Here is a 12,354-nt window from a genome sequence, read left to right on the forward strand (position 1 = left end):
TAAGATTTCAAACTAATAATAACAGAGCATAAAATCATGTCTAATCTAGGCAACAAATAAATTACATTAGGAAGTATTATAATACTGGAATCTGCAGGATCTCTTGGTGCAGCTGGAATATCTTCTGCAGTATCTTCAATAGTATGTCTTTAAAAGTGAAATAGTAGTTCGGACAAGAAATAAGTTGAAGTAGGGTTTGCCATCTTCTTACATATATCAAGGGTTTTATTGTACGTTGATTAATGTCTACTGCTTGCTAAAGATACAAGTCAGGTTTGTGAAATGGAACTTCTGGGTGGCAAAACCCGATCCTCAATACATAACACCACATTGCCATGCAAAATTTTAGCATGAAGAAAGAAGCAAACCTGGGTTTGCACCACTGCCTTTTTAAGCCAGTTGAAGCAGGAACGACAACATCGAGGTATTAGATAACCAGTATGTATGATTATTTTCATCTTGGTTCTTCCCAGATCGTTTCCCATTCTTGTAGGAGAACTAGGAATGTTTAGAAAAGGAAGCAAAATCCAGAAACAAATGTTTTTAAGAGCACGCGAAATTTCTTTGACAGAGTTTAGAACAATCTTACTGCATTTTGGTGAGAGGGTGGGGTGATACTGGGAAAGCAACATCAGCACGGAGGTGATTGATGAAATACTTGGCTAAGGATGTACCTTGGGTGTGCTGCAACAGCCATGGAAGAAGGCACGAGAAAAAAATAGAGAAATACAGACACAAATGTTTAGAAAAAGGGGGGAGAGATTTGCTATTAATTAATCTATACACTTCTCCAGGCACAAGGAGAAGTCAACAGTGAGGAGTAAGAAGAGAGGAGAAGTTGAAACTGAAAAATTGCTTGAATTACCATGAGAAACACACTACTGGAGTCCAGTATAGTAAATACAACGTGCAAAACTGACTTCTCTTAGTTATTTCTTCTGTCAAGGTTAGCAAAAGAGGTAAAATAGTCTGCCTCTATATATCTTGGTATTTATAAAATTTTAAAACTATTAGACATGTAACTTTCCTTACACCTATTCTTTCCTAGTCAAGACTTTATTTTACCTTGTTAATTGTACTGTTATTTCTCGGTAATTTAGGTAAAGAAGAGAAAAAATAGGGCGGGGGAAAGGTGTAAGAAATTCTTACCGGAATAATCCACTATATATGTTTGATTGAAGTTGTTGACATTTAGAGTTACACTTTCTTGTTTTTATATATTTAATTATAATAATAAAATAACAATAAACTAATAATATATTTAATTAAGAGTAATTTTTAAACAAGTTTTAATAACAATATATCATCAAGCATGGTGTATTTTGTGAAGAAATCAATCGGGAAATCTAATAAAGATGCAAAGTGAAGATTTAAAATAAATATTTATTTTAGTGCTTAAATGTAAATCTTTTTTAATTACCATATTTAATAGCACAATTAAAATAAACTTATATACTTCATTATGTATAAAGTAAATGATTGATAAATCAAATCTAAGATAAACGGTTTTAAAAATTCATTTAAGTTAAATTATTAAGATCTAAAATTTTACATGAACCAATCAACCATTTGGTGTTTACAAAATAAATCAATCGACCATAAATAATAGCCATAAACAAATAGTTCTTTTTAGAAACATATGTATAGCTTGTCAACATTTTCAACATGAATATTTTCAGAATTTATTTCTCTAAATTACCATTATTTTCTAAAAAAAATATTTACTTAAACATTTAAGAGTCCTTAAATTTATTAAAAATGATTTTTTTTATAGATATCAATCACTAATCACTTTGACTAGAAAAAATTAATCAAATTACTAGAATCAAGAGTTAATTGATTATTCAATATATAAATCTTGTTACTAAGCTACTTGTATTTTAGATTTTGTTAGATACATGAAAAGAAAGAGATCTATGAAATTAAATTAATGATTGAGGAGGGTGAGAGTTATATTTATTTTTTTAATTTTATTATGGTAAATGTTTTTAGATACAAGAAAGAAAGGGAAAGGTAGAAAGTTGTCAAGAATTGTTTTAATTTGATAGAAGATGTTGATGTGTAATAAGTTAATGACATGTTATATTAATTTATAAGCCTCTAAACAATAGTATTTACTATTTGCAACTTGAACATCTATGTACGTTTTCCTACTTAAGATATCCAAATAAAGCCACCCCATGAATGGACTCTGCGTAGCAACTTTTAAAACCCAAAAAAGTTGGAACAAAACTAGACTTCAAGACCTAAGCCTAGCCCTCTTCGTGTTGTGTAGCAGCGCTTCTGCTTGCCACGTGGCCTCTTACCTTTCATGTTTTTTTATCTTCAGCTACTACTTTGTGCTGTCTATATATATTTGCAGCAGATACCCGCACGCTTCACACTTCTCTGATATTTCTGCAAGACAGACAAATAGAAAGAAAGAAATGGCAATAATTGCTGTTTCAGCGCCAAGAGGGGCTCGATTCTCTTGCTTTAATACTAACCCTCTTCCTCAGGTGACGACTCCTTTCTTATATCTTTGTTCTTTTAATGTCCAGTCTATTGATTCATGTGTGTCCAGAAAGAAATGGCAATAATTGCTGTTTCAGCGCCAAGAAATATTGTCTTGATGAACTGCTGTTTGTTTCAAAAGTTACCAATTCCAAGCAGGAGATCAAGTAAGCTCAATTTTCGCTCAAAGGGTTCTACCCCTTTTGCCCGATATGCTCAAACACAGCAGGATCTTTTCTCTTCTCGTCTCCAAGGTATTTGTGCTTGTCAATATGTTTGACATAATGAAATTATTCTTTTGGAAATTCCTTTCTATCAGATTTTGGAGCCCCCCCAATTCACCTTTATATTCCCCCACTGTAGAAAGACCTAATAAACCTCCTGGTACTTCTACTCCTTTTAGCTGGTATTATACTTCTTTATTGAAAACTTATACATGTTGATGCTATCAGATAGTATTGAAAACTTGCCCAAACTGGTGGAGGATATTGTTCAGACATCTATCAACACCGGTCCACGGGAAGCCCTAAGGCTAGCTCAGGGCGTTCAAGCTTTTCTTGGAGGTGGTGGCGAATGGCTGGCAGATGTTTCAAAGGTAGTTCGCGCTTCTATAGTCTTTTCTCATCCCTTTGAAATCCATAACATTGCATTATTTTAACACAAATAAATAAATAAATAACACAGTTCCAGTCTTGCATACAATGTATGGATGAGTAATGGCGAGGATTATCTCGTTTGCATGCACTTCTAGTTTTCTGTATGATGCCTGGAAATATTTCTGTAGGATGGCTAGAAACATCAGCAGAGATGTAATTGCTTAGTCAATTGATCTCATTGTGAGAAATGGTTAAGCCAATGAGATTGTGCAAAATTGAACAATGTTTTTGAACGTGTTTCTTTTCCTTTGGACAAGACTCTGGTTGTAGAGGTTGGAATTCCCGTCTTCTTGAACAGGAGTTAATTTTTGTTTCCTTTTACTGCATATTTACCTTTTAAATCCCATGTATGGCTGGCTTCCAACATACTTCAACCAATTTCTTCAGTGATTCCTGTCACCAGGACTGAGTGGTTGAAGGTTAATTTATTTAGTTGAATGGGATCAAGCATTTTTTTTTTAATTCCAGAGCGTAATTAAGACTCAGGAATTCTGTTTTAACATAGCATAGCTTGGAAGCATAGTGGCCATGGAATTATCCCAGGTTCAGCTCCTTCTGGCATTGCATCATTTAAAGCAAAAATATGGTGCAGAATGAGTGTTGAAGATTTTCTTCGAAAATTATGTATTCCTAGGATGCAATGCTTTCTCGTATGATGACGGCATTGGCACTTTATTTTCCTGTCCTGTTCTCAGAAGTTCTACCGTGAAAGAATGCTTCTTACTTGAAATTTTAGGTGGGCCTCTCTTAGATACTTTTGCTAGTTTGTTTCTCTACTCTCTTAGGGTACAACTTGGATTCTAATCTGTTTTTCCGCTACTGAGAATAATTGTAAATCTTGAATTACATCTATATTTAGAACGCAATGATGCATATTATATTGTCTGTTGATGCCAGTGCATTAAACTCATGTAAGTTCTTGCACCCGCTCTATATTGATGTCTGTACTGAAATCATTTTCAAACTCCATTATATGTTTCCTTAAGTTAATGCCAGGGTTAAAAATTGAAGATTAGTAATGTGCTCTGACAAAGGGTTTATAAGACATCCCAAATGATGTGACTATTAGTGCTTACGAGTGTGATTTAGAAGGGCTTTTATCTAAAAAGGGTCTTGTTCATTTGGATCAGTTCTTAGAAGAGATCTGAGGATGTTAAAATTGTTCTATTTGTCGCATGCTTTACACACACACACACGCATTCCTTTTTCCTTGGTTTTCTTTCTCCTGATCCCTATGGATGACATCACTATTAGTTTAAGTTCTGATGCAAGCCACTTTTTGCAACAAACAAGGATGTGGATGTCATGGCCTTTGCCAAAGACCTGGACACGATATTTTCATCAATACAGGCAAGCATCAATACTCGAAATACTCTCTTTAAAGTTTTTGTAATATTCTGTATTGATCATTTGAAATCTATTGGAATGCTACTTTAAAACACGCTTTATTAAAGCCTCAAACACAGTTTATTACTCTAATGCAGGATTTGGATACTGAATTAATTGTTGCAACTGCCAGGGATACAACTACAAATGCAACCGCTGTATCTGCCAATGCAGTTGCTGATGAGAGGCAGATGAATGCACCTTTTCTTGATGTGGTAAGCTGATCTTTCTTCAGCCCAAATATCTAACAATTTAAGTTTGAACATTATGCAAATAAATGTAGTGCAAACTTGATTACGATGTTTACTGTTTTCCTGGCAGTTAAGTTGTGATTTTAGGAAACTGTGGGCATCATGCCAGACCCATTGGTGATCTCTAAAATACAGTGATACAAAAACACATATACCATTCAAACGCCCACCTCTTTGTCAGCTATCACCGGGTTTGCAGATTGCTAAAAAAATTTTTATTGCTATACCTGTAACCCATAGGTAATGTTTGTGAAATGATAGTGTGCAGCCAGGATAGATGTTTAGTTTTAACTATTTATCACAGGGGTAAAATAAGTAAACTTTTGTTTTGAGAAGCCAAAGGATTGGATTTATTTTGGACAAGAAAATTATTATGAATAAAAACACAATATAGAAAGTTTAGCATAGACTGAAGCTTGCTAAATTTGCAGAAAGTTTCTGAAGTATTTGGTAAGGCTAATTACAAATACCTTGAATTGGATGGGGAAGCTCAATCTTGGAACAACCAGAGAGTGGTGGTAGCCCGAGGAAAAGCGAATTCAGAAAGGAACGGTGTGGATTTTGACAGTGATGAAGAGAATGGGAATGGAGGAGGGGGAGGAGGAGGTGGAGATCAGGAACCGTTTGATTGGGAAAAGGAGATGAGGAAGAGAGTGAAGGAGATTGAAGAGAGGAGAGAGTTGGTGAAGAAAGCTGAGGAATTGCAGAGCAGAATATTTGATGATAATAGCCAAGAAGAAAAAGAAGAGAGCGAGGAAGAGAAGAAGGAGAGAGTGAGAAAAGAGCTTGAAAAGGTTACACTACTACCACTTTTTTCTTCTAATTACTCTTTTGTATTTGTTTTCCTAGTTTTTATTGTTACCTTTTGTTTTCAAGCAGGTGGCCATGGAACAGGCAGAGAGAAGAAAGACAGCTGAATTGATGTTCGAATTAGGGCAAAAAGCTTATGGAAAAGGCATGTATGTAAGGGCTATTGAGTTTCTTGAAGCCTCACTTACGATCATTCCAAGGTCGACACTGTTTGGTGGTGAGGTTGGTAATATAGTTTAATTTTAGTCTTCGCTTTGCTTTCTTTCAACATAACATTTTCATCATGGAGTGAGAAATAATAGGTTAAAATTTTGTTGTTTAGATACAAATATGGCTGGCTATGGCTTATGAGGCTAATAATCGACATGCTGACTGCATTGCTCTTTACAAGCAATTGGAAATGAAGCACCCTAGTATTAGCATTCGACGTCAAGCTGCAAATCTTCGATATATATTGCAAGCACCTAAGCTTAAGATATCCCAGGAGGAGATGGTTACCATTCCACTCATTGGTTCAACATATGACAGGTTGTAAGTTTTTTCATCAAACTGTTCAATTAATTCTTGTTTTCAATATTTTTAATGCTGCGATATAAGTTTTTGTTATTAGAGATGAATTGGCTAAATCAATAATTATAAAATCCATCAGTTTGATGATATCTGTTCATTTAGTTTGCACATTCCAAACAATATTTTCAACTCTTTGGCTTCATTTCATGTTCTTTTATACAAACAAAACCATTTAGTAAATTTGGTAATTCTTTTGAAGTTAGCTATAGAATCCTTTTTGTTTAAGCCAAACTGCTGGAATCCATTTATACCTTCTAGTTGAATGATTTCTGCTGCATGAGTCTAACTTTCCTTTCTCTTGCTTATGGACATGCATTAAGCACTGGTACAATACTTGTGCAATTATCCTCTTTTCTTTTTCATTTTTTTCTCTTTTTTGGGTGGGGAGATTCATATGTGCATTTTTAGATCAATGAACGAACTTAATATCAGCTAAACTTATGTTGCAACACAAAGAATGCCAAGTAGAGGTTAACAAAACTGAATAACAAATGACAACAAAAATACAACCTGAAACTAATTGCAATGAAGACATGAAAATTGAACAACTACTAGCAAAGAGCAGACTGATCTAATCTACAGTTAAAAGCTAAACTTTGTTGCAACACAGAGAATGCCAGCTAGAGGTTAACAAAACTAAAAACAAATGACAACAAAAATACAACCTGAAACTGATTACAATAAAGGCATGCAAACTGAACAACTACTAGCAAAGAGCAGACTTATCTAATCTACAGATAAACAGCAATCTTTGCTCTCTATCTCTCTCTCTATTTAAACGTCACTTTGAAGATATGCTGCATTTATCCTCATTTTTATAAATGAACTAATGAGGACAATGCTCTTCATACTTTTGAGGGTGGAAGTGTGTTATCTCCAAATCCAAACCTACTGGAAAGGGTAAAATTATTCTCTTGTAAATTCTGTAAAGCTCAATTGAAATCATGCATCCAGTCCCTCAGAAGTCTGAATGTGCCTCAATTTGACTGAGCTTTCACCCATAGCTGTTTAGTATAGAACAGTAGAAGATAATGTGGTCTATAGTCATACTGGCATTACAAAAGAGCAACTTAGGATCAATATTTGACCCCCAATCAACCTGTCTATCTTTAGCAAAAGCTATTAAGAAGAGCCTGCCATGAAATAAAGTTGAGTTAGGTATTATAAGAGAACCCCAAGGTATCCCTGGACTTTTCCATCTAACAAAAACCCAACCTTTGTTTATTGTTTTCTGCTTATTAGGAGATATCTTTCAAAATCCAAGCCCACCTTTTGCAGATTAGGGGAATAAACCAAACATAGCGGGTTAAAAAGAGGGACTAAATCATAGACCTGGAAGGAGCTCATTGCCAGTCAGGGAACTCCATAGAAGCTGAAACTTTAGATTGAATTCAAATAATAGACAATCCTATGTTAGTACAACTGCAAAAGAGGACCGTAAAGGTACTATGAATCCCACTGCAAGTATTTTCTTTCCAGTACTTTTATAAACTCTTTAGATTGAACTGGCAGATTCAAATACAATGGCCATCTCACTAGTTATTGGCTTTAGGTTCAAAATACTTTTCCAGTTTCAATGGCAATCTTCTGGAACATTAATGATCCAAAACCTTCTTTAATTTATGATATGGATCCAAGCAACCAGTAGAGAAGGTGATGTAGAATCTGTAGATGAACCAAAGAGAAAAAAAGAAAAAGAAAAAACAATTTATAATGTTGTGGGGTAGTTATGCCATAGTGGAGAAGGGAAGTAGTAGAGGGAGGTGTGGGAGGAGCAGAAAATCTTGGTAGATGAGTGTGTGTAATAGGTGAGGACTGTCATAGAACTTGAATGTCTTGCTAAGGTGCATATTCATAGGCACAAACCCAAAGAAATAGGAAAACCAAGTCCGAACATGAAAAGGAAAACTTGCTAAATAGGACATAACAGTAGATTCTTTATAAACCTATTTTAACTACTCAATTGTACATACTAATATCTCTAAATAGTACTAAAAATCTTGAAAACTTCTCAAAGTTAAAATATTAATTAATTTCCCTTGTAGTCCTTCATTCCCCAATAACCAGCCTTTAAGGAAAAGACAATAAAATAATATTCCTGAGGATAGCAGCTTCATTCCAATCAGAAATGCTTCTAATACCCAGCCCACCCTCCTGTTTAGGTCTGCCTAACAAAACCCCAATCTGCTTTGGCTCCTTATACAGAGCCTGATTTCTGCTTCCAGAAAAAGGCACAGCATTTCTGTCTCACCTTCTTTATAAGACTCTTGGGAGAATTGGTATTCTGGGCCAATAACTTTGAGTGTTAAATAAGCTGAACTCTTCCAGCAAAACTCGAGAATATAGAGGTCTGGTTATCTATCCTTGCAGTGATACTCTCCTCAAGTGGATGACCAGCTGAATTAGAGGCACTTCCTGAAACCTCACTGGCAATTTGCCTTCTTTGAATCTTGATTACTGAAGAATGTATTATTTGTGGAAATAAAATTCAAGATTAGTAGTTACATTTTACACATCAATGGATTGGTTTTGTCACCTGTCAAGGAGAAGAACTGATCAAAGAGTTTTCCTTTTAGTACTAATCGATCCCTTTCTACCATTCTAGAAAGTGTACTCATCTTAAAAAACAGAGATTAGTCAACTTGCCTTTTGTGCATTTTGGATGATAGAGCATAGTACCTTCTAGAGCAGCCTTGTCTAACAATTTGTAGAGAATTTGCATTGAGATGATAGAAAGGTTAGGAGATAATGGATCCCATTGCCTTGGTCCTTTCTGATCTCTAAATCATCTGCATAAACTTTCATTGCTACAAACTGAATACCTGGGAGAAGTCACTTGTGCCTTAATCCATGAAATAAAAGGTATGAATAAGATTTTCCAGAAACAAATATCTTGTTTTTATAACAAATCTATTATTTGGATCTTGCCATTATTACAGATTTCCATATGCTTTAGTGATCTTGAAGACCCCTCTATATTCTTATTGGATAATTTATATTAAGATGTATTAGATGAAGCACTAACTTCCATATCTTCATTTAAATGACCTCTGGACACCTGCAGATTTCCCTCTTTTCCTGCCTTACCTTACTTTAGAAACAGGTACCAGCGAGCTTGCTGAGACATTTTAGTATGTGATATGTACTCATGGATATCTTTCACAAGGAATGAGCAAGGATTACTCAATCACTCAAATGTGTTTTTCCCAGAGCACTACCAATACTGAGCATCCTTTCAGCTTCAATTGTCTCAAACTTGTTTGAAATCCTTTGGATTCTGAACTGAATTAGTTATTCTCATGTCCAATTTTGATCTCAAGTTGTTTGAATTGATGAGCAATTTATGAACCTTTATTGATCTCTACTAGTTTTTGAAAATCTAGTCTTGCCATCAATTCATCATGTGATTGTGATTTACTTTTAATTCTTTCTTAGTCCTCACAATGGTAGACTGCTTTCCTGGAATTTCCACATCAAACTTGGCCATGCTGCGGAGTGTCTAGCTCTATATGGTCCAGACTTGGACTTGATGGAAGCTAGCTGTGTATCTTTGCAGGGTTATCACCCATTTGCCCTGCTTTAATGATATTTGGTAATTGGTGATGTCTTTTCTTGGTTCTGGATGCTAGCTTTGCAGGGTTATCACCTATTTGCCTTGCTTTAGTGATGTTTTGTAATTGGTGATATCATTTTAGGTCATGGTTTTATAGAGATTAATAAGCATTAGGCTTCTCCAGAATGTGAAAATCGGTGGAAAGAATTGTAATTATAATTGATCTTAAATAATGGATTATGTAGCTGTCTTGATGAATTTTTTGTTGATCCATGAATCAGCTTTAACATCAGCTTTGAAACCCCATTATTTGATGCATATGCTGCGATCTAAGAAAAAAGTGGTGATCTCAGCATCCTGCTATCATTTCACGCGTCTTGAAGTTGTTTGAAAAGCATATCCATGTTGAATCACTCATCCGTCTTGTCTTAATAATCATGTACAACGTGTCTTAATAATATGTTTTACCAACAGTTTCTCTTCATTTGGTGCTTTGTTGAGTATTACTCTCCTTTTGGTTGATAAATTGTGTTTCCCCGTGCCTTGAAAATTATCTGAACGCCCCTCAATATCATCACTACTCAGTTGATTCCTAGCACTTAGAGAAGTGACAAGGTGGGATGTGTTTAATGCAGCTATGCGGCATCATGGAGTGATAAGTACAAGGAGAAGGATCAAGAGAGAAGTTGGACAACATCCAATCAATTGCCATCATCTAGAGATTTTATGGGGGACTTTCTGGTCTGGCGACCTCCAACTGGACTGGAGAAAAATCGAGCCTTTTGGTTTGCTTTAGCTTTGTGGATGGGATTGGTTGGAGTTGCCCTTTTTCTACAAAGATGAATCTCACAAAACACACGATCACCATATTGTAACTATTGTACATGAATTGTTCGTTTGATTATATATGCATTCATCAATGTACCACCATGCCACTGCCATCTTGACATTGTTGAATGTATGAATCAGTAAATTTGCTTGCTTATTCTAAACACTATTTTTTGAAGCATGTTTCCTTGGCTGTATGAAATGCAAGCCCCCCACCCATACTTGAAGGCGTCTTTTACCTTTCTTGAGCAAGCATCTTGTGTTAAAATTGTTGAAGGATGAGGGCGTGGTTATGACCTCATTTGGCTCATATGACTCATATGATATGCAGGATAGCCAGTGGATATATCATAACTTGTCCAAAAGTGTGTGTATAATGTGCAGAGATTTTCAATGATTCATCAATGCTTCATGATATCATCTTGCGATAAAACTAACCTGTAAATGTGGTATGGGCGACAGTTAATGCTCAAATCCAGCTTAAATGCATCTGACCAGCACATATCAAGTTCCTTTCCATCAGAATTACCGTTCTTTGGATTATTTTTTGGTTCTAGAAGCGGGTGGCTTAGGAAGGACATGTGGTACCAATCATTTAATATCTAGATATTGATGTCAGTTTAATATATCTTATAGTTAATTGGTTAGTTATTTTTTATGTTATTATATTTATATAAATATATATTTATTATTAATAAAAACTTAATTTATCTTTAATATTTATATAATATTAAATTAATAAATCTACAATAAAGATATAGCACATGAAACAAAAATACTTTGCAAAGAAAATTATAAAATTTTTATAATTATGAAATTTATATTGCATCAAAGTATTGTTTTTAAAATGTTCTTGATCGATACTCAAATATTAGACATTCATTAAAGCCATAAAAACTGATACAATATTATGTTCTTTTCTTTATGAAAAGGAAGTAGTTATTATCATAAGTTGAGATATTAGAGATACCTAGAACTAATATGTAGAATGCTTATAATAAGACATGTACACTGAACTGATCAGCATGAAAATTTTATATAGATGGATCATCTATGTTTATGGGAAGATGAATGTGACGGTTGTGTAAGTGATTATGAAACTTGAGATCACTAAGTTATCTTATATAACGAATATTATACTTTGATCTTGTTACATGTTATCTTAATCGAGGTAACCAAATGACAAACATTTGGTATAGTATGAACTATATGAAAATACTTGAGTGTTCAAGAGATAATTCATCACTGTAAGTGAATTAGGGAAAATGTTTCATTTATTTTCAAATAGTATTGACTAAAAAATCTTTGGCCAAGGTGAAATGAGATTTGAAAAGAGTTTTAAATCTTATTCAAATGATCAATGACTATTATGTAAAAAACAAACATGATTTAACATGACAGATATACTTCATGCTTTAATGTTAAATCAGAAATATTATTGATAAAAATATATTAATTACACTGAGAAACCCATCACAAAAAGGTTAAGTCAGACCATTAATGACTATTTCTAATAGTTACAGGATCATGACATGTTGTTAGACGATGCACACAATCTTCAAATATAAATTAATCAATTGTTTAATTGATAATAAATTAACTATTTAAATTATTTAATTTTATTTAATTAAAAGTATAATTTATATTTGGGTCAACATATTAAGAACCTAAGAGGTTACACACATTAAAAACCATTAGTCATAAATTAAACTATGATGATTTAATTAAATATGACTTAGTTAAAATATATTTTAGAAATTAAGGATTATAATATAATTAATATATATGGATTATATTTCTAAACCTA

At 34.0% G+C, this 12,354-nt stretch overlaps 1 protein-coding gene across 5 annotated transcripts; it reads left to right on the top strand.

The window, feature by feature from the left end:
• The first annotated feature begins 2,338 nt into the window (after positions 1–2,338).
• LOC118034462 (uncharacterized) lies at positions 2,339–10,728 on the top strand. 5 transcript variants are annotated; one of them, XM_073403928.1, is made up of 10 exons: positions 2,339–2,498; positions 2,636–2,747; positions 2,946–3,088; positions 4,443–4,499; positions 4,634–4,750; positions 5,218–5,580; positions 5,666–5,818; positions 5,919–6,127; positions 9,602–9,758; positions 10,355–10,492. In XM_073403928.1, the coding sequence occupies exons 1-9, from the start codon at positions 2,427–2,429 to the stop codon at positions 9,747–9,749; spliced, it is 1,374 nt and encodes a 457-aa protein (XP_073260029.1). In that variant the 5' UTR covers positions 2,339–2,426; the 3' UTR covers positions 9,750–9,758; positions 10,355–10,492. The 5 variants fall into 5 exon arrangements, with proteins under 5 accessions (XP_073260029.1, XP_034895656.1, XP_073260028.1 ...); XM_035039765.2 differs by having other exon boundaries at positions 5,919–6,124; XM_073403927.1 differs by lacking the exon at positions 9,602–9,758 and having other exon boundaries at positions 2,636–2,877; positions 10,355–10,728.
• Positions 10,729–12,354: the final 1,626 nt, after the last annotated feature.

This window comes from Populus alba, chromosome 13, assembly GCF_005239225.2.
Source record: "Populus alba chromosome 13, ASM523922v2, whole genome shotgun sequence".
Taxonomy (NCBI): Eukaryota; Viridiplantae; Streptophyta; class Magnoliopsida; order Malpighiales; family Salicaceae; genus Populus; species Populus alba.

Excerpts from the sequence above, each read along its gene's own strand:
- LOC118034462 (XM_035039763.2), top strand. The coding sequence starts at position 2,427 with ATGGCAATAATTGCTGTTTCAGCGCCAAGAGGGGCTCGATTCTCTTGC. Across the intron at positions 5,581-5,665 it reads TGAGAAAAGAGCTTGAAAAG|GTGGCCATGGAACAGGCAGA; the intron begins GTTACACTACTA and ends GTTTTCAAGCAG. Across the intron at positions 5,819-5,918 it reads CGACACTGTTTGGTGGTGAG|ATACAAATATGGCTGGCTAT; the intron begins GTTGGTAATATA and ends TTTGTTGTTTAG.